Source organism: Balaenoptera acutorostrata, chromosome 4 (assembly GCF_949987535.1).
Source record: "Balaenoptera acutorostrata chromosome 4, mBalAcu1.1, whole genome shotgun sequence".
Classification (NCBI taxonomy): Eukaryota; Metazoa; Chordata; class Mammalia; order Artiodactyla; family Balaenopteridae; genus Balaenoptera; species Balaenoptera acutorostrata.
Window position 1 is genome coordinate 143,513,022 of NC_080067.1, and position 25,945 is coordinate 143,538,966.

General features: G+C 41.9%; 1 protein-coding gene across 2 annotated transcripts in view; it reads right to left on the reverse strand.

The window, feature by feature from the left end:
* HLCS (holocarboxylase synthetase) overlaps positions 1–25,945 on the reverse strand; it is a 196,586-nt gene that overhangs the window by 131,577 nt on the left and 39,064 nt on the right. For both annotated transcript variants that reach the window (XM_057545542.1, XM_057545543.1), the window contains exon 6: positions 9,155–9,426. In XM_057545542.1, coding sequence (XP_057401525.1) covers positions 9,155–9,426 — 272 coding nt within the window. The remainder of the gene's footprint in view (positions 1–9,154; positions 9,427–25,945) is intronic.

Consider the following 25,945-nt stretch of genomic DNA (forward strand, 5'->3'; position numbering starts at 1 on the left):
CTGCTGTCAGCAGCCCATGCTGGCCCGCCCAGTGTAAGGCATATTTCTAAGAAGCTCTCTCTGGGTACCCCAACGTCATTTAAATGGCCCTGTGGCTAAGCAATAACTCCTTTGCACTCTACAACTGCAGCAGAACACACCCCACCCATCAGAAGACTCAACTCCCTTCTAAACTATAGTTAATAGTCTTGGTTTTCTCCCTAAGATAAATCTAGACTGAGGAAAAGAAACTCCTGTCACCATCTTTATTGACTGCCTTTTCTAGCCACAGACCTTGCTTTACCTTACATTATCTTTTGTGGTCTTTTATTACTGTTTAACTATAACAGAGACATTTATACTATATCAAATATAAAATCAAGCACTCCTGCAGAGTAATAAATATCAGAGATGTTTAAGGAAATTCAAGAGAATGAAACAATATCAAATCCATGCATTCTGACTGACACAAAAGGTTTAGGGCTCTCGAGGAAGATATGGGTAATGCACAAGGCATACCCATGGGACCGATAATTACATTCAAATTGTTGAAGTTTTGGCTCTTCTGAGCTGACACTTGTTATCTACGAAAATGATAAAGTATTAAGATCTAAATAAAGAGAAAGTTTGGTTAAAAAAAGAGAGAGAGAGAGAGAACCGGCTGCACATATTTTAAGGGAAACACAGAGACAGACAGTCAACTATGTTTTCTCATCTTTCAAGAAAAGCCGGACTCAAACAAAACATTTTTCCCAAAACAATAACCAGTGATGAGCCATTGTGCTTCTAGTATGATGAGAAAAAATTGTCAAAATCTTCAACAAAAACTCGACCCCAAGAAAATGCACATCACTCTCTTGAGCCAAGTTGACACTGATTTGTTTCACGGGTGCTCACAGCACCGCCACTGGAAGAATGCATTGGTCAAAAAAGGTCAAAAAGAAAAAAAAGAGTCATATCTAAAGCTTAAATAATAAAGAGAGATCAGTAAATATGAGCTATGCACTATGAGCTTTGCAGATGTATTTCAGTACAGCCTCACCCTATCCTGGAGTGGAATGCAGGCTTCTGGAGGGAAGGTCCCACATCTACTGTATCCCCACTGGGTCCCAGGGCCTAGTGCAGAGTCCTGCACACAGCTGGTGCTGAAGAGAAATTAGCAGAGTGACTGAACTTGGAAAGAAAAGAAAATTAAAAAGCTGAGACTATTACCAGCTACTTCATACAGATAAGGAAATGGAAGCTTGAAAGGTTACTGATTTGCCCAAGGTTATTCATGCAGTAAAAGGTGGAACTGGGATTCCAACCCAGCGCAGCAATACTCCATCCTAAGCTCTAAGCCCCTAGGTCAAACCAAGATACTTGATCCTCAGTCATGTGAAATGAGTGAATGTGGGGAACTACGCAGTTTCTACAAATACCTCCCACAATGGATACCCTACCATAGGATCTACTTTTTACCTAAAAGTCTGGTATACCCTTGAAAGATTAAGACAGTCACCCACCATTGAGAACATGCAAAAGACTGTGCTGGGAGTTTGGAGAAGGGTTCCAGGGGAAGTGCTTCCACTGTGTTCCGGAGCACAGGAGAACCAGAACGATGGCTGGGCGGCTTGTCCAAGTGCCCCTGAAGGGTTTCATCACTTGCGCGGCATCAGCTTGATGGTCACATTCAGTCTCACTCTTCCGTACCGTAAAACATGGGACCTTTCAGGTTGTTAAACGTTGTTCAACATTGAGAGAGAGACAGAAAGAAGGTCCAATTCTAATGAAGATGCTATCTAAATAGAATACACTGTTAACCATCACAAAATGGCAAGCATCAGAATGTTTGCCTTACTTAAAAAAAAATAGTTACAAAAATGTAAAAATAAACATCCTAGAACACTAAAAATTAATATGGAGACATTTCAGGAAAATAATAGGCCATTTTATAATTCAGTTCCAGGAGCTTGGCATGTGAAAGGTTAACTTATTCAGGTGTTGAATTGAGACCAAAAAAAAGCATTTGATAGAGAACTGGCCAGAATAACTCTTTAGTCATGACCACTAGAGTCAAAGGCTGGAGTTATATTCTAAACCTTAATTTAGAAGTAAACATTAAAATGAAGGTTTCTTTAAAATTCTCCAATAATTTTCGCTTTAAAAGTACCAAATTGGCCTATAAAAAGCTCACGCTAATTATTCCAAAGCAATCAACTTCTTAAAAACCCTTTATTTCACAATTAGGCTAACATCCCATTAATTTGGGACACTTACCAATGTATTTATTCTTTGCTCATTACCTATGTGCACATTAAGAGTGCACCAATAACACAATACAGGCATTAATATGTAAAACATCAACAAAAGCCATCTGGAAAGCTAATGAATAATCAAGGGATTTCAAATTAAACTACAGAATTTTCCCTTAGAATCTTTAGGACAACACTGTCAAGTTCAATCTATTCACTTCGCCTCCAGAATCAATTTTTCAAACCTTATGACAGGTCTAATCGCTTCCACCTGTGTCTCCAGCTTGACTCTTGACTGGCATGCTACCAGCCAGGGTGGAAATGTAGACAAAGACCCCTATTAGGATCCGGCTGTTTCTCTACTGTGAGGTCACTCAGCCATTAAATTAGTTCCAGTCCAATTTCTGTCCTCTCAGGCCTCAACTTCTGGGGAGGAGGGGGCGCAGTAGAGCGAGCTAGGGGAGCAGAACCAGAAGGGAAGAAAGGCAGAAAGAGATGCTTGGGACCGACTAGACACGTATGCATAGAGGTGAAAACCTGGGACTGGCCCCAAATCGTGAAACAAAAATACCGTCTTTCTTAAACGATGCTGGCTATTCTCCCCAGTGCAATTTCCCTCAAATATATTTTTAATGACTTTATGGGATTGCCTTCCATTTCCTTCCCTTTGCTTGTAGAAAGTCAACTGTTTCCAATGCAAGTTTTCCTCAACTAACATGAAGCTAGTTCACAAAACCATTTCAGGGCTTCCCTGGTGGCGCAGTGGTTGAGAATCTGCCTGCCAATGCAGGGGACACGGGTTCGAGCCCTGGTCTGGGAAGATCCCACATGCCGCGGAGCAACTGGGCCCGTGAGCCACAACTACTGAGCCTGAGCGTCTGGAGCCTGTGCTCCGCAACAAGAGAGGCCGCGATAGTGAGAGGCCTGCGCACCGTGATGAAGAGTGGCCCCCGCTTGCCGCAACTAGAGGAAGCCCTCGCACAGAAACGAAGACCCAACACAGCCAAAATAAATAAATAAATAAATAATAATTAAAGGTACTAATAATTAAAAAAAAAAAAAACATTTCAGCCCTCTAAAGGCACTGGAGGTTACTGAGAGCCAGAAAGGCTTGGCGGGGTATAGGATTCTGACTCCAGGATCATTTGATCAAAGGAGCTGGGGCGCGTCTAGCGCCCAGATCTCACAGTTAAGGAAAGCAAGGCCCAGGAGGGTGAGACTGTCAAGGTTACACAGATAGCTGGTGATAAAGTCTTAAGTGCCAGCATTTCCCTACCAGACTGTGAGCTTTAGGCATTAGGGACAATGCCTGACACAGTAACTGCTCCAAAAACTTCACTGATCAGTCTGCTTCTCTCCCAGCATCGTGTTCTCTGCTGCACCTACTTCTTTCTTTCTGCCCGAACTTCCAGGCTCAGACCAAGGGTGCACAGATCTGTATGAACTCACTGTGCACTGGGATCTGCATCTTCCAATGCATTGTGAGGCAAGGACAGTACACTCCCCACAGTTCTCTCTCCAGTGCCTAACACAGTGCCTGGCGTACGGCAGGCACTCCGTACATGCTTATTCCATGTATGATGAAGGCAAACTTAAGCCTGAAAAATCAAAGGACTTAAAACAACGGTTAGAAGATAAACTTACGTAATAAAGGAATCTAAGTTACTCTTTACAGATAAAAAAATAGCCCATCCGTGGCCAGTTTAGTCGGGATGTACAAGTATGCAAAGGGAATCAGTATAAACAAGTTTGTGTTCATCTGGCTCACCACACACTGTGGCTTCACACATAAGTCGTTTCGATACCCGACAGAGGCTTGGTGCAAGTCATCAAAAAAGATACTATCAGTCAAATAAGAGACGATTCCACAACTGTCACAATGACTCGGTTACCCTAAACCCAGTGCTCCAAGGTCTAGCTTTCCCCCTTCCCGCCTTCCCCACAGCTGAGGGTCAATCATCGCTTATCAGGAGATTCAACAAGATGTGCAGCACTCCTGACCAAACCAGGGCAGAGTGGGCACCTGGAGGTGCTTGTCCAGCAGTGACGAGGGATGAGCAGTGGCCCATCCACACCCCCTTGTCTGGAAGGCCCCACCAACAACAGCTCACAGCTTCAAATGGCTTCCTGGGTCTGTAGCTATAGGACTGACCATGGAACACAATAAAGTTCACTGGTCCAGACAGAGTACTAAACCCATACCCCTGGGTCTCTACCCAACCAGCTGAGCTAACTGGTCACCGGGAAACCTACCAGGAAATAGCATGGGAGGAAAAAAAAAGAAAGACCGCCTAAGTCAATCAAAACCAGCATTTCATCCAGAAGGTGTTACCCTGACAATAGAGTAGAAAATGCATTTCATGGTCAGAAATATGTGTCAGAAGAAAGGACTGGGATGCGGGATACAGGGTAAAATTACCTCTTCCAATCAGACTTGGTTGGGTGGCACAGCCAAGTCAGACTATCGGGGAAACATCACTCATTCACGTGGTTTTTGCGTTTTATTTCTGGGGGGGGCGTCCACAGTACCCCGACGTAATCGGCAAGCAACTCCCATACTTCCCTGCGCCACTCCTCCTCCTCCCCAGAGCTCTTTCTCCTCCACAGAACCACTACCATAGCTTTAAAATTCACAGGGTGGGGCAGGAGGTGATGGTAGTGGTGGTTCATGGCTTCAAGACCAGCGCGCTCCCTCATCCAGAGATCAAATGAAAGCTTCCAGTGCCACCTCAGTGCCACAGTAGTTTACGCTGGGTTTGTCACAGGTCAAAGAAGAAAATATATCCTTCAATGATTTGTTAAAAGAAAAACTTCCAAATCCTCCTGGATGTATAATAACACAAGAAAAATACCTGTAATGGCACTGAACAAGCAGTGAAATAAAACCAGAGTTACCTGTCAAATAATTATTTCCACCTATGATTTTAAATTTTGCAAGCACTGGGGCCATCATAATGTATATGCTACCTAAAGGCCTCCTGCTATTTTTTTAGAAGTCCAACAAACAGAAAGTACATGCTTGTTTCAAAGACTTCTAAGTTTCCTCTACTACCTACCTCCTCTCCTCCTTGGTCATAGAAACCTAATATTCAGTGGATTCATGGGTGCCAAGTATAAAGACCACAGTTATTTCGTAGCCTTCTTTGTAGGTTAATATGGTCATGTGACCAGGTTCTAGCCCTGGGATATAAACAAAAATATCATGAGCAACTTCTGAAAAAGTCCGTAAAGAATGGGGCGGGCTTCCCTGGTGGCAAAGTGGTTAAGAATCCTCCTGCCAATGCAGGGGACACGGGTCCGAGCCCTGGTCCGGGAAGATCCCACATGCCGCGCAGCAACTAAGCCCGTGCACCACAACTACTGAGCCTGCGCTCTAGAGCCCGAGAGCCACAACTACTGAGCCTGGGTGCCACAACTACTGAAGCCCGTGCCTTGAGCCCGTGCTCCATAACAAGAGAAGCCACTGCAGTGAGAAGCCAGCGCTCCACAACGAAGAGTAGCCCCTGCTCACCGCAACTAGAGAAAGCCCATGTGCAGCAACAAAGACCCAATGCGGCCAAAAATAAATAAAAAATAAATAAATTTTTTAAAAATATTAAAAAAAAAAAAAGAATGGGGGCACACGCTACTGTCCCCTGTCCTGCTTACCGGCTAAAATGAGAGAGAATATAAATGAGTGGGTCACCTCTTGGACCACTTGCTGAGGGTGACAGAGCAACTCAACTGGGTCCTGGACACTGTGAGCCACACTCGGCCCTAGGCTGTCCATCTCAGTCCATCTCATATACAGGAAAAAACTTCAATCCTGTTTAAGCCACTTTAATTTGGGGGATCACTGTCTCACACAGCTGAACCTAATCCCAACTGACCTAGAAACTGGTACCTGAATGGGATGTGCTAGGGCTTAGATCTTGTGCTTGTCACAAGAACAGGCCTAAAAGTACAGAGGGGATCTGGGCGGGGGCAGTTGGCAAGGACATGGGTCTCACAGGTTCACCGCTAATGAACACTGTCATGCAGCAGCAAAGCATTCAATCGAGGCCTGGCCTTCCGTAGCTTGGGAGGTAGACCACGTGTCTGTTAGAAGCTGTATCATTATAGGAAAAGCTCTGAAAACTGAAAATGTCAGTGTTTATCAGAAATAGGAACAATTCCACATACAATAAATTGTGTTACCTAGCATTCTACACACTGGTGTGATGTATGAAATTAGTCGATACATATAAAGTACATAAAAGCAGTGTGTGGAACATAAAAGCTTTCAATACCTGTTAGCTACTATTATTGTTGTTATAACCACAACAATATACCCTGTTTCCATAAAAGTAGCTCATTTGTAGGATCAAATATAATGTTAGCTGTAGAAATGTCTTCACTCTTCCTCTTAGAAAATAATAATCAATATGTTTCATTTACCTATCTCATTACCCCTTTGTGGACAATTTTGGGAGCTTTTGACACCAAGGTGACCTCTTCAAGTTCCTTCTAAAAAAGGCTACAGCCGCCCAGGAACCTCTCACCAGCCTCGCTGACTCAGTAGGCTGCAGTGAGTACCTTTCTCTCAGTGTTAGGCAGGAACCCACATGTGCAGTGGAAGAGGACATCTATGATAAGTCATGGTGAAAGACGACTGCTTATTCAACATCTGCTCTGTGCGAAGCAGAGCTTCATCAGTAATCATCAGAGCCATTTTACCATCCACACTGTGGAGACCAGACAAGAAAAGAAACAAAGAGTCCTAAATGCTCTTTGGAAAAGCTGAAATGTTTCTCTTTTGTAAAAATAACAACCTTTAACCTTACAGAAGTTTCCCAACTCCACCACTGTCGAGCTCAAGCACACTTTTACAGACCCAAGTTGCTTAAGGTGGAATTTTCATCTTTTAAAAAAAGTTCAGTATCAAAAATGAACTTACAGGACTTCCCTGGTGGCTCAGTGGTTAGGAATCTGCCTGCCAATGCAGGGTATACGGGTTCGAGCCCTGGTCCAGGAAGATACCACATGCTGCGGAGCAACTAAGCCCGTGCGCCACAACTACTGAGCCTGCGCTCTAGAGCCTTCAAGCCACAACTACTGAGCCCGCGTGCTGTAACTTCTGAAGCCCGTGCACCTAGAGCCCATGTTCCACCACAAGAGAAGCCACCACAATGAGAAGCCCACACACCACAACGAAGAGTAGCCCCCGCTCGCCACAACTAGAGAAAGCCCGCGCGCAGCAACAAAGACCCAACGCAGCCAAAAATTAAATAAATAAATAAATAAATTTATAAAAAAAAAAAAAAAAATGAACTTACAGATATTCAAGGGTAGTAAAACTGTTATTTACACGGCATTTATTTTCCATTCTAAAACTCAGCCTCACCAGGGTATAAGGAAACCCAACCATATGATTACACAGGAGCCTCGGTCTACCCACCATAGCAAGACACTCACAGCCCTCTTGGTAATACACTGCCCAAACTCAATAGCGATAATCTCAAAGTTTCAAGATTTCCCCAACACAAAATATTCTTCGCTGTTGTCCACAAAAACAGCCAAAATGGTCTGGAAGTGCCAACGTTTTTCCATCTGAATTTCACCTCCCAAAATCTTTTGTTAAATATTGTGTCTGATTTTTTATTTGGAAAATATGACTATAATGGGTCACCTTTTCGATATAATATAGTTCGCTGCAGTAACAAAAGATTATCACAGAATTTGTACAAGCAAGTAATACCTGCTCCATACGAATACAGGTGTTTTCTTCTCTACAGGGATTCAAGGGATTGGCAGGGGGAGGGGAGTAGAGGTAGGAGAGGATGGGAACACTGAAAAAAAAAAAAGTACCTATGACAACACAAAACAACTCGGGCAACAAGAACCGTTCACTACCATTGTTCATATTTCCCTTCTTACTTCACCTCCTCACTCTGCTAATTCCCCCATAATATTAATGCTTTTTCTACATCCTATACATACACTAAAATTGCCATTTCCATGACTTTGAGTATGACAGTCATCAAATCCTAAAATGATCTCATCAGTTTATATCAACATACTAGCAAATCCAGAAATTACTGTTAAGAAGAAAAGCCAAAATATTTCCACACGTTCCATATGTTGAATTATGTATCTGTCTAATTGTGCAGTCCCACAGGTGAAAGTGCCTAGAAACTGAATGAGGGGCTGGGGGGTGAAGTCTTACCTTCCTTAAATATTAGTCCCATGTTGAAGGAAGATGCTTTTCTTATTCACTCCCTCTATAACCCTATTTTTTAAACTATCTATCTCAACATAAGAGTATTACCTAATACTGACTAATTTGGAGTTTAAAAATTCCTTTCATCTGTTTTCCATTTTTAAACCTTTAATCAAAGTCCATGAAACAGAAGGAATAAAAAGGAAAAGTTGGAATAAGAGTAAATTTTGAACATCCAAATGGGATTACAGAGTGCTTTAAAAATGCATTGGATAGGAACATACCAAAACAGGTTTTCAAAGTACAAAGCTCTAATTTATTTAATTTAACACAGCTTACATGTCGTTCAAATTTGCTATCCTAATGCTCCTGCAAAACATCTTAAACTGGTTATAACATCTTAACACTGATTATAACAACACAAATGTAAAGCGGTAACATGAACACCCGTGCCACCTGTTAAACATCTTTTTTCATAATGTTCTTTTTTCCAAAGACATTCTGAAAGGCCAGATTAAAGGAAGAGAGTCACAAGGCACAAAAATCCCCCATTCTTTAAAACACAAATCTTTGACCAAAGAACTTTACTTTCTTTTCCTACATTTTAACTCCTCTAGGACAGGGTACTCCCATCTTGCTAGTGCTTTATTAAGAGTTATCGTTCTAAATCTCTATCCCTCTCACCCAGCACTGGTTAGAGAGAACGATCAACATAACTGGATTCCTCCAAGCAGGCATAGAAGCCAGCCTGGCCAGAACTTACCCGTCCAGAAGATTCATTGTGGTGGGTGTCACTTCAGCAAACAGAATTACTTTTCCAAGTTTCTTTGTCTGCAAATTTTGCTGGTAGATCTCAAAGTTAAAATTTTCTGATGAGAAGGTCTCTATGTCAGTCACCACAGGTATAGCAGACGGGGTGATTTCTATTTCAGATGTGTAGGATGAAACGAATTTAAGGGAGAGCTTGCTAGATTTTATTACTCCTTCAGCATCCACATGTTTCCCCAGCCACTGCATAAGAGGATCCCGGATTTCCTGTATCATAAAGAAAGAAATGGAAAGGTCACAATTTGGCATTATGTTAGATGATGGTAGCTTTTCCTTAAAATGCCATTTTGGTAATATAAGAATGTCCTAATTCATGACCAATAAAAGCTAGATTAACATAGTCTGAACATATAAACTATTATACAATAGACAGTAAGTAACTAAGTATACCTATATTATAAAAATAAACTATTCAGAAACCAAGATCCAGGGAAATAAGTACATTTCTATCCTACACTAACTATATCGTAAATTCTCAAAAGTCCTCTCCAGTTCTAGAGTTCATTAGTGATTCTCCAGTCCTCTATGAATTTTACAGAAAATTTACAACTTTATACTTCCACCCTCAAGGAAATTCATTATCTCATCTGGGGAATAAAAACCTAGGTGAAAAGTCACAGAAGACAAAGTACTAAGATACTAGAGGATTCGCTCTCAGCCTCCGCAGGACCTCCACCTCCTCTCATAGACAAGTTGACCATCACCCGCCACTGACGGGTTACCAACAGTGAAAGTAACGGGGTACCCAAAGAGGCTTTTCTCTTTGCCCCAAATGCAGGTCCAAGGAGGGGAGGGCAGAACTACAGGAGATACTATCTAACCTAGTACAGAGCTCTCTACCCACCCTCCCAAGAGGCTGCAACTTCCTCTTGGACCCCGGAAGCCCCAGGGGCCTCCCCCTGGGGTGGAGCATCAGGGGGCTGGGGGTGTCAGCATCCTGAGAGGCCAGCGCAGAACATATTAAAATCTGTCAGTCACAGTAAATGCTGATCTGGACTCCTGGGCCACCTTCATGCAAATGCCAGGCACTTCCAAAGAGGAGATGAGTCCTTCTGCTAATATCAGGGGTCTGTCCCAAAGCGCCACGTGCCTAAGAGAAGCAGCTTCAAAGAGGAAACGCCATTTAACTAAATTCTATTAATGAAACTTTAAAACTCACTTCCAATTTGCAGAAAATACAGAGGTTAGAGGAGCAAGTTAAATGGCTTCAAAGGAAGTGATCAGAAGAAACCCAGAGGGTGAGACATATTACAGCACAAGAATCTTCAAGTGTGTGTGTGTGTGTGTGTGCGTGCGCGCGCGTGCACATGCACGCACGTGCTGGCGCAGAGTGTCCTGGCAGTCCTGGAGTCCACTTCTGCAGTCAGCAAGAAGGCAGAAGAGGATGATAGGGCAGTAAAAAGAGGACTGAGAAGTAACCAACAGCCTGTCTGGGGAGGGAGAGAAACTGTAGACCCCAGGACAAAACTCTGCCAAGGAATTTCCTTTAAAGGAAAAAGAAGAATGGGACAGTGGCTACAGGGAGGAATGAGGTCAAACAGGTTTTGTTTGGTTATTAAATGAGAGAAATAACGGCATGATTTTTTTTTTTTTATGACAATGTGAATGGTCCTATGGAGAAAAGAAAACAGGTAAACAGGTAAGGGGTGGGTCCTAATGATCAAGCTGAGAGGTCGGCCTTGAAAGCAGAGCCCTTTATCCATTGGGATGGGCAGGACTCGCATCACCTCTGGGGACACCAGCCCAGCTTCCCCACTGGATCGCAGCCCTCCCTCACCCCTTGCTGGCTACACAGCCAGCCCTGGGAACTGATCTACACTGCCACCACCCTGCTCCAAAGCCACCCACAGTTGGGAGTCCTGGCGCTGGGTGCTGGTGATATCATCTTCTGATTCCTTCTATTTTCTCTATAAATAGGAAGAAAGAGGCTCAGCCAAGAGTGAAAAGGAGGAAGGAGGTGCTGGAGGTTTGAGAAGGGAGAGTGAGAAAATGAAGGAAGCAGGGAAAATTGTATGCGCAACCAGAAGCATTCAAGGTTCATCTAAGGTTAGTGCTTCTGAATTCAGAGTGAGCAGTCGGCATGATTTTCTGCTTTTATGCAGCCATGCACAGCTACATGCTGTATGAGACAGGCACAGGAGTGATCCTGCTTGAACGAGCACCAGAAAAGTCATTGGAAGAGGTCAAGCGGAAGTGGGCCACCAGGAGTTACAGCACTAACTTTCCATCTCTGCACAAAGAACCAAGAAAAATTTTTAATGGAATATTCCTTGTTCACCATTAATTCTTTAATATACACTCTACTGGAGGAAGAATAAAAATGAATAAATTACAAAAGTAACCCCCTATTATGTGCTGAATGTTTGTATCCCAAAAAAATTCATATGTTGAAATTCTAATTAATCCCCAAGGTGATGGTATTTGGAGGTGGGGCCTTTGGGTGTGATTAGGTCATGAGGGTGGAGCCCTCATGAATGGGATAGAACCTTTAAAAAAGCAATCCCAGGACTTCCCTGGTGGTGCAGTGGTTAAGAATCCGCCTGCCAATGCAGGGGACATGGGTTCAAGCCCTGGTCCGGGAAGATCCCACATGCTGTGGAGCAACTAAGCCCGTGCGCCACAACTACTGAGCCTGCGCTCTGGAGCCCGCGAGCCACAACTACTGAATCCCGTGCTCTGCAACAAGAGAAGCCACTGCAATGAGAAGCCCACGCGCCACAACGAAGAGTAGCCCCCGCTCGCTGCAACTAGAGAAAGCCCGCGTGCAGCAACGAAGACGCAACACAGCCATAAATAAATAAATAAATAAATTTTTTTTAAAAAAGGTAATCCCAGAGAGATCCCTCACCCGCTCCACCAAGTGAGGACATAGCAAAAAGATGTTTGTCTGCAACCTGGGAGAGGGCCCTCACCAGAACAACCATGCTGGTGCATTGATCTCAGACCTCCAGCCACCAAAAGTATGACAAATAAATGTCTGTTGTTTATAAGCTGCCCAGTCTATGAGATCCTGTTTTAGCAGCCTGTATTGACTAAGACACCCCCAAACCTCAAACCTGGCCATTAGTTATAACCAACTCTGCTCCTTAAACTTTAGTCAATGCCCTTAAAGTATAAAGCAAACAAATCTGAATTTCCTTCATCACATTCCCCAGAACAGCTGGATTTCACAAGGGCACTGCACAGGCTAAAGATACATCAGTGAATAGGTTAAATCATAAAAAAAGAGGGGGAAATAATCTGAACAATAAACACTTCTTAACTAACTTCAGTTTTCATTAACTCAAGCAGAGAGTTAAACAGTTATTCAGCAGGCGTAGGCAATGTGAATCCCCCATTCAAAGTTGATGAAAATCAAGATAAAACCAAAAAGAAACAGCTAGCACCAGATAGACATTTCAGACAGGAATAAAGCAGGGAATTTCCTATGGAGCAAATTATCCAACTGGCTATCTATATATCATTCATCTAATAAATTGTTTCTGAAAGCAAATCAAGATGCACAAATATGCAAAATAAATTAAAATTGATGTAAGCAAGGTATATGAGGTGGTTTTTTTTTTAATACTTCTTTCATATAATCTTTTAGGACTTAATCAGAGCCAAGTAAGTTATTCAGAAAAAAAGAGAATCTAAAAAGATATAAAACAAGGCATGGAACTTATTAAGAAATATAACTGTATACCACCTATAATTCTCCTAAATATTTATATTCACTATAGTCAAATGCAACTTTAAGCAGTCAAGTAAAACCGAATACACATGGGTCGCCCATCCCCATTATCCCAAGACAGAAGAATAAAATTCTGGTCACAAGAACTATCAAAATTACTACCTGTTTGATGCAAATCTGCCTGGCATGTCCTCTCAAATGGACTTAAGTTACAATGATGACTTCAGAGCTACAGAATTAGCTGCTAACTCATAAAAGGAAAAGGAATTAATTCATGATTCTTGGTTTAACTCTACCAATGACCACTAAGGCAGTGTAGAAATGCTATTGAAGAAAAAAGTTTGGAGCATATATATCAAGGCAAATGGGCTGGCATAAGTATTATTACCAACCCCCTACTCCCAAGTCTACCTAACTCTATAAACACAACTATCGGAGCATGCAAAAATGTCACTGCTTTAGGGAAGATTTTTCCGACCCACAGCCTGTCCCAGTCTAAGTTAGGACTCTCTTTCATAAACTTAGTGACTTTATAGCACTTTTCAAATTGTAATTCCATAGTTTGTATAATCATTTACTCAATGTCCCACTGTCTTGCTAGAATGTAAGCTCCATAAAGACAGCAAATGCATGTTTCTGTCTGGCTCCCACTGTATCCATGGCACCTGGTACCAAGTCTGGCAAATGCTGCATGCTTAATAAGCATTCATCATATAAATGCATATTAAATTCCTTACCGGGGCTTCCCTGGTGGCGCAGTGGTTGAGAATCTGCCTGCCAATGCAGGGGACACGGGTTCGAGACCTGGTCTGGGAAGATCCCACATGCCGCAGAGCAACTAGGCCCGTGAGCCACAATTACTGAGCCTGTGCGTCTGGAGCCTGTGCTCCACAACAGGAGAGGCCGTGACAGTGAGAGGCCCGTGCACCGCGATGAAGGGTGGCCCCCACTTGCCGCAACTAGAGAAAGCCCTCGCACAGAAACGAAGACCCAACACAGCCAAAAATAAATAAATAAATAAATTTATTTAAAAAAAAAAAAAAAATTCCTTACCAAAAACATCCCACAAGTAAGAAACATAAATAGATCTATCAAGAGGGAAAACCCAGAAAAGGCAATGCTAAGAGATGGCCTTGAAATGGATACATAGCATCAAAAAGAAATATGAAATCATTAAAGTCAAATCAGTCCTGTTGAAAATAAAACAACTGCTATCAAATTCCGCTCCAATGAAATTCATTAAAACCTTCTAATTAATGTTATTTTCTTAACATTTGAACTTCAAGAATTTAGTATTTACCTTTCTCTAAGATTTCAGGCTAATTAAATACAATTTAGGTGGAACCAAAAACAACATTTTATAGTCACATAAATGTTGGCCCCTTTGAACCAGCCATAGCACTAGGGAAACACTAGCTATTCTCAAGGAAAGTGAATGTGCCTTTGTTTCCTATTGGGACATGTTGCACACAACATGAAAACCCCAAGGAATCCACCAAAAAAGTACTAGAACTAGTACTTTTAGCAAGGTTGCAAAATACAAGGTCAATATACAAAAACTGGGTTTATTTCTAGCCATGAATATCTGGAGTCTGAATTTTTTTAAATACCATTTTCAATGGCATCAATAGATCTGAAACATTTAGGAATAAATTAAAGAAAGTATGTGCCAGAACTGTACACTGAAAACTACAAACACTACTGAATTTAAAATTAAAGAAGTCCTAAATAATTGAAGAGATATACCATGTTCATGGATCAGAACACTCAATATTATTGACGTCAACTCTTCTCCAAACTGATCTATGGAATCGATGCAATTCCAATCAAAATCCTAGCAAGCTACTTCTAAAACTTACATAGATATAGAATAGGCCTAGAATGCCCAAAACAATTTTGGGAAGAAAAAAGTTGGAAGATTTACCTTATCTGACTTCAAGATTTATTATAAAGCTGCAGGAATCAAGACAGTATGGTATTTCCTTACAGACAGACATATATTTCTAAAAACAGAATAGAGTCCAAAAATAGTGCCACACATATATGTTCAATTGATTTTCAACAAGGTAATTCACCTGAAAAAGAATCATCTTTTCAGTACACGGTGCTGAAACAATGGGACACATATACGCAAAAAAAAAAAACACCTTGACCCTTACATGTATACCAAAAGTAACTTGAAATGAATCACAGACCTAAATGTAAAAATATAAAACTTCTAAAATAAAATACAGGAGAAAAAACTTTCTGATCTTAGGATAGGTAAATCTCTTCTCAGATACAACAAAAGAAGCATGAACCATCAAATTTAAAAAAATGATAAGCTGGACATTATAAAAATTAAGAACTCTAAGAACTGCTGCTCGTCAAGGGTTAATGTTAAGAAAAATGAAAAGACAACAAACTGAGAGAAACTATTCTTAATACACATTTCGGACAAAGGACTTGTATCCAGAATGAAGGAAAAAAAAAACTCTTAAAACATAATTATAAGAAAACAATTCAACTTAGAACATCAGCAAGAAGATTTGGCCAAAAGAAAACATCAGATTGCCAATAAGCACACGAAAAGTGCTCAACATCATTTGTCACCAGGGAAATACAAATTAAAACCACAATGAGATACTGCTACACACCCGTTAGAATGGTTAAGTTTTTTAATTCTTTTTTTAAAATTTAATTTAATTAATTTATTTTTTTATACAGCAGGTTCTTATTAGTTATCTATTTTATACATATTAGTGTATATATGCCAATCCCAACCTCCCAATTCATCCCACCCCCACTCCCACCCCCCTCCCCACTTTCCCCCCATACGTCCATACGTTTGTTCTTTACATCTGTGTCTCTATTTCTGCCTTGCAAACGGCTTCATCTGTACCATGTTTCTAGATTCCACATATATGCGTTAATATACGATATTAGTTTTTCTCTTTCTGGCTTACTTCACTCTGTATGAGTCTGTCATACAGAGTGAAGTAAGCCAGAAAGAGAAAAACAAATTTCTAAATTCTGACAATATCTAGTGTTGGCAAAGATGTGAAGTAACTGGAGCTCTCATACATTACTGGTGGGAACATAAAATGGTACAACAATTCTGGAAAACAGTTTGGCAGTTTCTTATCAAACTAAACATACACTTGCCACATGACCCAGAAATTCTATTCCTAGGTATTTAACCAAGAGAAATGAAAACACACATCCAAACAAAGACTTATACACGAATGGTGGTAGAAACTTTACTCATAATATCCAAAAAATGCAAACGACCCACTGCCCACTAACAGAAGAATAGGTAAGTTATGGCATATCTATACAGTGGAACACTCTTGGCAATAAAAAAGGAATTAACTACTCATACAGGCAACAAAATGAATGAATCTCAAAAACATAAGGCTGATTAAAATAAAAAAATTTTTTAATTTAATAAATAAAATTTAAAAAGACAGAAGAGTATGTACTGCATGATTCAATTTAGATGAAGTTCCGGAAAAGACCAATCTAATCTATAATGATAGAAAGCAGATCAGTGATTGCCCAAGGATGAGCATGGGGGTGGGAGAGTGGATGAGGACTGAATGAGAAACAGAGTAAGAGAATTTTGTGGGATTCTGCAAATGGTTTCTATCTTGATAGCAAAGACGGTTACTCCAGCGTATATGTTTATCAAACCCTACACATAAATAAGAGCATTTTCTTGAATACGTCATCCCAAAGTTGATTTTTTAAAGCAAATAGCAACAATCTTGTGCAACACTGAACAATGACTGAAGTCCAGGAGACTCTATATTCACTCATGTCCAAAAAGAACACCAGTGTCCCTACTTCTGAAGAAATGAATGCTTAAATTTATATTTAGTGCAAATACACACAAGTGGCTACTCCGTGGTTAGTTAACATGTCATACGGGGAGTGTAGCAGATGTACAGAGATGTACAGTATGCAATGCCCAGACACATTAGAGCCATTCCACCCCATCACTTGTCTTATTTGCTAAATTTTATCCATCTAAACAAGATTCAATGGGTGAAACATAGCCATACCTCTGATTCAGCAATGGATTCAAAATATTTATTACCAACGCTGTTTGTGTTTTGGTGCTCCTTTTCCCAAGAAACACCAAATAATTGATCGTAACTTTTAAAGGTTTTCTATCTCAGAGACACATTTGCCACATTGTAAATAATCAGATTAGTTGCGCTTCAGTCATAACATTATAAGTTGCTAGGCAACATTATAAGTTTACAAGTGGGTAAATCAGAAAATGAATCTACAAAAACATAGAATACAAGCTCTTTTTATGGGTGTTTTCATTCTCAGTTAAATATGAGAGGAAACAGGAGTAGAAGAATTTATATGAAAATTTATACCAAAAAAAAAAATTCTTACTACTGGTATTTTACAAACAAAATATTCACAGCCAATTTCACATTCACTCAGTGTCTTCACACAAGTGATGAACGCACACAGCACAGCAGATCTTTATAATCAAAAGATGACGCTCCTGAAAGAGCAGGACCGTTTTTGCTCCTGACCTCATTCAAGGCAGGGATTGTTCACGTGGCAACCTTCAGGGTGAACTTCCATCCTGAGTGCCAGAACCAAGCAGAGAAAAGCCTCAGGCAGGGCCTGAGATGAGTGTGTCCTGATTGGCTCCCCATGCAGACACTCCTGTCTCAGTTCCAATGGACCCACTGCAGTCTGATCAGCCCTTGCCTAACTTGTCCAGATTCCTCCTCGGATGGTACTGCATCCCAGCTTGGATTCCCAAGGCCCCTGCCTTCCTGCTTCCCCAAATACGCTCAGCCATTGATCCCAAGCACTCTCACCCCAGAATGAATGGACCTAGAGGGGCTTCTAGCTTCAGTGACGACACACTGCGGAAAGCAGTCCATCCCCACAAATATCCAGGTCAATTGTCACCGACAGATACGCAAGGGCCAAAATGAACCCAGAGGAATGTTTTACTTGGCCCACCCATTTTGAACTAGTTGCTAACACTTAATAATCAGGACATTTCACATCCTGCTTCTTTTGAAGAAACAGAAACTCTTTCCCACATGGCAATAACTGGCTGGGCCAAGAAGCACTACCCTCATTATATGGGGACAGACTCTCCCGCTGGACTCTTGTGTACCACCTCTTCTGCTCCTAGGCATCTGGGATTGAGACCACCCATGCTGGCCCTGGTATCAAGTCTGGCACCAAGCCAGCAAGATCTCCCATGGGGCCCTTGATGATGTTTCTTTCCAGTTAGGTCCATATTAATTCATCAGAGTGAGTCTGGTGACGCTAACTCTCAAAAATACAAGGGGTTCTATTTGGCAGTTCCTCAAAAAAGTGAAACAGAGAATTAACATATAACCCAGCGATTCCCCGGTATATACCCAAAAGAGCTGAAAACAGAAACAGATACTTGAACACCAATGTTCAGAGCAACATTGTTCACAATAGCCAAGAGCTGGAAATAACCCATGTCAGTCGACAGATGAACGGACAGATGAATGGTTAAACAAAATGTGGTATATATACACAATGGAATATTATTCAAGCATAAAAAGAAATAAAGTTCTGATAGATGCTATGACATAAATGAACCTTGAAAACATTATGCCAAGTGAAAAAAGCCAGACTCAAAAGGACAAATATTGTATGATTCCACTTACGTGAAATATCTAGAATACGTAAATTCACAGAAACAGAAAGTAGAATAGAGGTTACCAGGAGCTGATGAGAGAGCATGAGAAGTTATTGATTAACGGGTATAGAGTTTCTGTTTGGAGTGATGAAAAAATTCTGGAAATAGATAGTGGTGTGGTTGCACAACACTGTGCATGAAATTAATTCCACTTTAAAAAGAGAGAAGGGGCTCAAAATCTCAAGCTGTTTTCTCCCCAGAGGCTCCCTGTCCTCTCTGCAGTCAGTCCACTAGCCCCGCCAAACCACCCTGCATACATAGAGGAAGTGGAGGGGCCGCCGGCACATTGACCAAGGGGCCTGACTACGCTTTTCCCAGGGTACCTCCCTGACTTACCTGCAAATCACCAAGGGAAGCCACTAAGGTGACTTCTCACAACACGACTTTCCCCAAGTGACTTTCCACCTAGACGGACAAATAGCTGGCAATGTCTCTTTTTAAATGATTTTAAGTTCTGTTTCCATCAGGCACTAGGCTACATCCACGGTATGAAAGCTACCATTTATTGCACACTCACTCCATGTGGAACACTCGTGCTTTAGACCAGGACCCCATCCCCCACACAGCAATTCCACAGAATTATCACCACCATCTACAGAAGAAGAAACGGAACAAGACAGCGTTAATGATGCCCAAACCACACAGACAGTAAGTTGCAGAGCTGGAATTTGAACCCACGAAACCAAATCTGTCTGGGTCCCAAATCCTTGCTCTAATTCCTATCCCACAGTCCTCAGCAAGAGGAGCTAACCCAAAATGAAGCAACATAGGAAAAGCCTGTTTACTGGTATCAAAATGCCTAAGGCAACACAAAGAAAGATAAAAACTCAATATACAATATACAACTATGAAATAGTGATAAAATAGATGCACGCGGCTCGGAGCTGGGGTGGGGTTGGAGGAAGAGAGGTAGTGGGCAAAGTTTCTCAACTTTGGCAAGAGAAACTTAAATTTGAAGCTTGGGTCTACTACCGTCAACTGTGTTCTACTTAGGCAAGCCCAGACGAAGACATTTTTCACAAATAAGCGGATTTTTATCATTTAAGTGAGTTACCGTTCACCTCTCTCGGGTTTCAGCCAGAAAGAGATGGCATATTCAAGAGTTCAATGGAAGGGCTACTTAAGGAACTGTGAGCAGAGGTACGAGAATTAAAGACCAGGGATGGGGAAGCACCTGGACCAGCAACAAGCCTGGAGGAGCAAGAGGACAGAGCTACCCACAGGGGCTGTAAGCAGAGAGGGCGGAGAGGAAATTCGTCCACCTCTCTCACCTCCTGCCAGCGTAACCAGAGCCTGGGAAGGGGCAGAGAACAAGGGCACAGGGTAAAGTGGACAGTGCCCGACACAACTGCTCAGGGAGGACACAAGGGGAAGGGGGGGTCCCGCTCTGATGTGACTGCCTCTCACATCTCTGCCCTGGGGCACAACCTGTGCCCAGCAACAAGAGGAACTTCCACACACCCTGCCTGATCTTTCATAGTGATCAGAGCAAACTTGGAATGGTAACTCCGCACCTCCAAAGGATTTACGACAAAGGGCATCCGATATCTAAACCCCAGGAATGGGAGGTTCCCCGCCCACCCCCCAGCTGAACTTGTCAGTCATTTCCAGTCCCCAGTGCCTGGGACACAGTAGGCACTCAATAAATGTCTGTTAAACTGTATTCCTTTTTATTATGTAAAGGTTTCCCTCAGGCTTGGGCTTTGAAAAGCCACGATTTACTGCATTTTTTGTTACCTGCCAACTAGCGAAGACCACAAAAGGCTGGGGTGGACCCGTAAAACAGAGGTAATGAATAAGTAAGTCATTTCTAACAAGGCTGGTTTTATAGGCATCACACCTCCGCTGGGCCAAATGGGCTCATTTTAGAGATGAAATCCATTCTGCAAGGGCGGAGACCAAAAGTACAGCCGTGGCCGGCTCTAAAAGAAAGGGAGGCATTCCGGGTCGGAGCTCAACCACCGCTCCTACTCGAGAGGCGCTAACTTACACTGTCGGGGCCTGTGGGTTTGGGTTCAACATCCGTAGAAGTCTCCAGGGCCTTCATTAAGCCTGCCCGTGTAAAACGCCCGCCATTTGTCGGAAGCCAACACAAACAGGCTCCTGCCAGAGCGGGGAGCGTAGGCTGCAAAGCCAAGAAAGCGCTGGGTGGTGAGCCCGGCGCGCGAGTGGGAACGCTTGCGGGGCAGCCCGGTGCGCCTCGCCCTGAGGGGGCACGTCCTGGCTGGCGCACACTCACGCAGGCACGCAAGCGCACGCACGCACGCACGCATGCGCACGCACAGATGTGAGCGTCCGCCATGCTGAGCGAGCAGCAGGCCTGGAGAGCTCAGCTTTTTGTCTTCAGAAGGCCCCACCCAACCTAAACTAAGTGCCTGTGTCATCCGCAGCCTGGCCTTGACCTCTCTGGAGCGTGGGGGCAGGAGATGCCAGCACAGAATCTGGTCAACAGCTCTGCTCCCGACTAGCTGGGAGGCCCTGCCTGTTCCTCATTTTTAAAAAGGAGAAAACTGGGACTTCCCTGGTGGTGCAGTGGTTAAGAGTCCGCCTGCCAATGCAGGGAACATGGGTTCGAGCCCGGGTCCAGGAAGATCCCACATGCCGCGGAGCAGCTAAGCCCGGGCACCACAACTACAGAGCCTGCGCTCTAGAACCCACGAGCCACAACTACTGAGCCCGTGTGCCACAACTACTGAAGCCCGTGCTCCACAAGAGAAACCATTGCAGTGAGAAGCCCGTGCACTGCAACGGAGAGTAGCCCCCGCTCGCCACAACTAGAGAAAGCCCGCGCAAAGCAACAAAGACCCAACGCAGCCAAAAATAAATTAATTAAAAAATAATAATAAAAAAAAAATGAGAAAACTGCAAATCCCCCTTTCAGCTTTAACATTCAAGATTCGGTGCTTCATCCCAAATGCTAAAATGCTCAGTTAAAACTAACGTTATCTCTAGGATTCCAAGATTAAGATATACACGTTACCTGCAAGAGAGAGGTGGCCAGTACGAGGAGGATTCAGGGAAGGCAGAAAGCTTTCCAGTAGTCTAGAGAAGCGAAGGTGTCCCCTTAACCTGTCCTACAAGGAGAGGGCAGATCTGCAAAACTATTCCACCTTTTTTCTGAAGCTCCATCTTGTCACTTTTCCTTGCGTACATCAACAGCTGATTCTTTTAAAATGTTTAACATGATGTTTATGAAACCCCCGTTATAAAGGGTGACTGCTAGATAAAGGGTGACAGCTAGATTGGACCGGGCAGCCAGTTGAAGCCCGGTGAGCTGTTTACTACTGGCCTGTCCCCTGAGGCCCCTCGGGTCTCCCAGACAGAGGAATGGAGGAAGCGTTTCACAATACTTTAGTGGGAAACGCCAAAATGTTTTTAAGTTTTTGAACAAAACACACTTACTAAACGCCTACTATAGGCAAAATACTGGAAAAGGGATACAAAGATTAACAACATATGTTCCTTGCCTTCAGATGATCTTGTATTACAGTTTAATGGGGTAGGCAGATATTCACATAATACAACAGCATTTGTACACTATTTTACCAAAAAAAAAAAAAATTTTTTTAACCTTCATATAAAAGTAATCGATCAGATCTAAGGTTCCAAGTCACAATACTTGGGTTGGAAAACTGAAAGAAAAATTGTAAATCCTATATACATAACATGGTCATCAGTGGAATTTTCCTAGATCAGGGTTGGTAGAATTTCTTTGTTGGACATAAAAGATCAACTAGTTGTCCTCATAGCATGTGGCTCTAAGATGTTTTATGTTCTAAAATTTAGGACTTTTAAGATATATTCTAAGAATTTTATACATGCTGGCCCATGTGAAGATGGGATGTGCCCACAGCCCAGTAGGGTGACAACCATCTATCCAGAACCATTACAAACCAGTAGGCTACTGGTTTTACTTCAAATAAAGAAAACGAGCCCAGGGCCAAGTGGAAACTAGTGCCACTCTCTTGCCAACTCCTAGAAACAAAAATGTGGAAGACTCATACTCTCATAAATAACTTACAATAAGTTCTGTGCTTTGTGTTTTACTTAAAGACAGTAGCATACACATCTTTTGAAAAAAACAAACCCTCTTTATCAAATTGTGGTAAAACGTTAACCTGTGGTGAATCCAGGTGAAGGCTACATGGGGGTTGTGTGCTATTCTTTCACCCTTTCTTAGGTTTTAGTTTTTTTTTCATAAAAAGTTGAGGAGAAACGAAGGGATTTGCTCCAGAAGCTCTCTAAGGCCTCTGCCAGCTCCAACATTCACTGGATATATTTGTTCTGCTGTTAATCCTGGAATCACCAAAGATGCAGCCTTTGTTTAAAAAAAGAAAAGAAAAACCAAATGACTACCAAGAATACCTTCTAGCATTCACATCTTAGCTGAATCAGCACAACCCTTCATGCTGCCTGCACTAGGGTAGCGAAGGTCACTTCAGGCAAGAACACCTCCCTCAAAAACCCGATTTTAATTGTCACAGGCCATGGCTCCAGAGGCCCTGATCTTGAACAGTCCAAACGCAGGACGTTCTTTCCTGAGCACAAACCCCAGTGCGTTTCATGGAGTTTTTCAGTATACGTGGAATCAGTGTATTAATAACAGCTTATTGGCACTGAATGAAAAACACACAAATCTTAATCTTAGGTCTTGAATCGGGTCCAGGTTCTACGTAATAGCTGGCTGGAAGGGATACAGCCGTAAGCATGCTTGGTAACTGGAGGCTGTGTAGTGAGACCTGAGTTTTGAAACCAGGATTGGTAGCTTAACAAAATTTACTGGTTGTAGAAAAAGTAAACTTGCCTCTAGGGAGGTGAGCTCAGCCGCACCATTCTGACAGCAGCCCCTGGTGGCCAGTTGAGTAAAAAGTGTTGGCTCTGATGCCGAAAGTTCCGACCTTGCCTTAATGAAGGTTGCTGCAAGCAGACAGGCCATTCTAGGTAACAACTGGGCGGTGATTAGGGAAGCAGCAAAAATCCAAACTAAGGTGCGCCTTTGAGTCACATAAATTGCCAAATCATTAGGGTACCCGTCACTTGCATTAAGAATAACAACAACAACAAAAAGGAGTAGTCTTTTGAAAGGATAAATATGAAAATTTATTTTAAAAGGGCAAGATAATAACATGAGGCAGATAAGACTTACCTTGGTTTGAAAGTTACCTCATTCCTTAATTATGTAGAAAATCTTTAAATATTCAAGGAGCATGGATTCCTACACAACATAAAGCATGTTCTGTCTACTTCCCTACACAGCACCACTCAGTACACTCATTTCCACATACCCAATGCTGGGAATTCCTACTGTAATATCAGGAATTGCTCATATGGCAGAAACTTCTAGAAGAGGCTGCTATATTCATTCAGGGAATAAAATAGTCACGATAGTAAGTGAAGCCTGATTTCCAGTGCCACAGATTCACACCACCTCACTGGCTATAAATAGAAGAATGTTCAGAGGCTGACAGTTGGCTTCAAAGGCAGACAGCCATAGGAAGTAGAAGCCGCAAGCTTCAAGCCGACTTTTTCGTAAGGTGCACTCCGTCCTCAGCCAGGAGAGAACAATCTGGAAACAATCTGCTGGGCAGCTGCTCTCATCAACAAACTGTTTATTGTAAGAAAGTGGCTGGGTCAAAGGCTAAACATCAACCCGAACCGAAAGCATACGAGCAAAAATCAATACCGTCCCTGCTAAAGAAACCCGGGACTTCACAGAAAAGACAGGGCAAGAAACTCAGGTTTAGTTCTGAAAGGGCATCAAACTCTCGTATCTCATAAGGGCTGTTTTGCATGTTATTACAAACGGTTATTTGCCGCTATTTTCAGAACAGGAGCTAAAATATGGCCTTCAAAACATACAGAAATCAACTTTACAGATCACGTCCCCAAAAAAGTTACAACAGTTTATATCTAGTTGCTTCCTTTTTGCATTTGTTTTGTAAAAGAACCAACAGGCTTATACACAATGCATGGATAATATAACACATCTTTAAATGTCTATTTAATAACTGGAACACTGACTAAGAGATTATATGAAGGAAATTGTTTTATTTTAGGTGTGACAGTGAAATCCCACTGCTTATATTTTTAAACAGAGTTCTTATCTCAGAGACACATACTGAAATATTTACAGATGAGAGATCTGATCTGGGATTTGCTTCAAAATAATACAGGAGGAGGCATGGGTAGGAACAGATAAAATGAGATTGACCAGAATGGAAAACTGTGAAGCAGACTGATGAATACATATGGGGTTCATTACATTATTTTGTTTACTTTTGTATATTTGAAATTTTCCACAAAATATTTTCTTTTACTTGTATGCACGGTTCAACAGTTGCTACGAAAGAAAACATGTTTTCTTAAATATAAGGAAAGTATTAACCTACCAGTGCAAATTCATTAATTCTCCATAAGGATACATATACACCACGGTATTACTAGGTCTCCAGCATGGCTGTTTTCGAGCAATGCCTGAAATAAAGCTGTTAAATTCTGAGAAATAGAGAAACTGGAGAAATAGAAAGAGATGTTCAGTGTGTCCCCACTGAGTTCATGACCCACCAAGCCAGAATCTGACCAAAAGGGTACCACAAGATGGCATTCCACAGTTTAACTGCATTATGGAGTATAAGGACATATATGAACTAATAAGAAAACCCAACTGACATAAATAACGGGGACCATGTTTTGAAAACAGCCAATTTAGCACACAGACTTTGAAAACACCACTTGTTTGTAAATTTGAGGCTCCTATATATTGCATTGTTAATTCTTAAACTAACAGGAAAATTAATTTGAGAGTCTCAAATATATAAAATAAAGCAGAAGGCAAAACATTCTTTCACTATGCTTAAATTAACTATGAAAAAGTATCTATCAATGACTTCAAATTGTTCCAGTATAAAGATGAAATGGTAATAATCACAAATTCTTACAAAAGAATGCATTCAAAGGAACTGCTTTAAAAGTTTAAAAAAAAAAATTTTTTTTTCACATCCAATTGCTTCGCTGGGACCAGCATAAACACTACAGAGCCCTGGAAAGGATGTGAAAGGTCATTTCATCTACCCTCCCCAGACAGAATAGAGGGGGTTTGGTGATGAGAATTCAGTGTCCTTTAAAAAGCCATCTTCTAAAAAAAAAAAAAAAAAAAAAAAGCCATCTTCTGTGACAAACTCACTTGGCCATTCTGAGACACCAGACCTAATCCCATCACCACGAAGGGAAAATACACACAAAGAGGAGACTCTTCAAAAGTACGGACCTTTGACATTTAAAGCATTTTACGGGCTGAAAAGCCACAGAAAAACTTAAATCATCGCATATCTCAAAGTTGTCTCTGGAAGGCAACA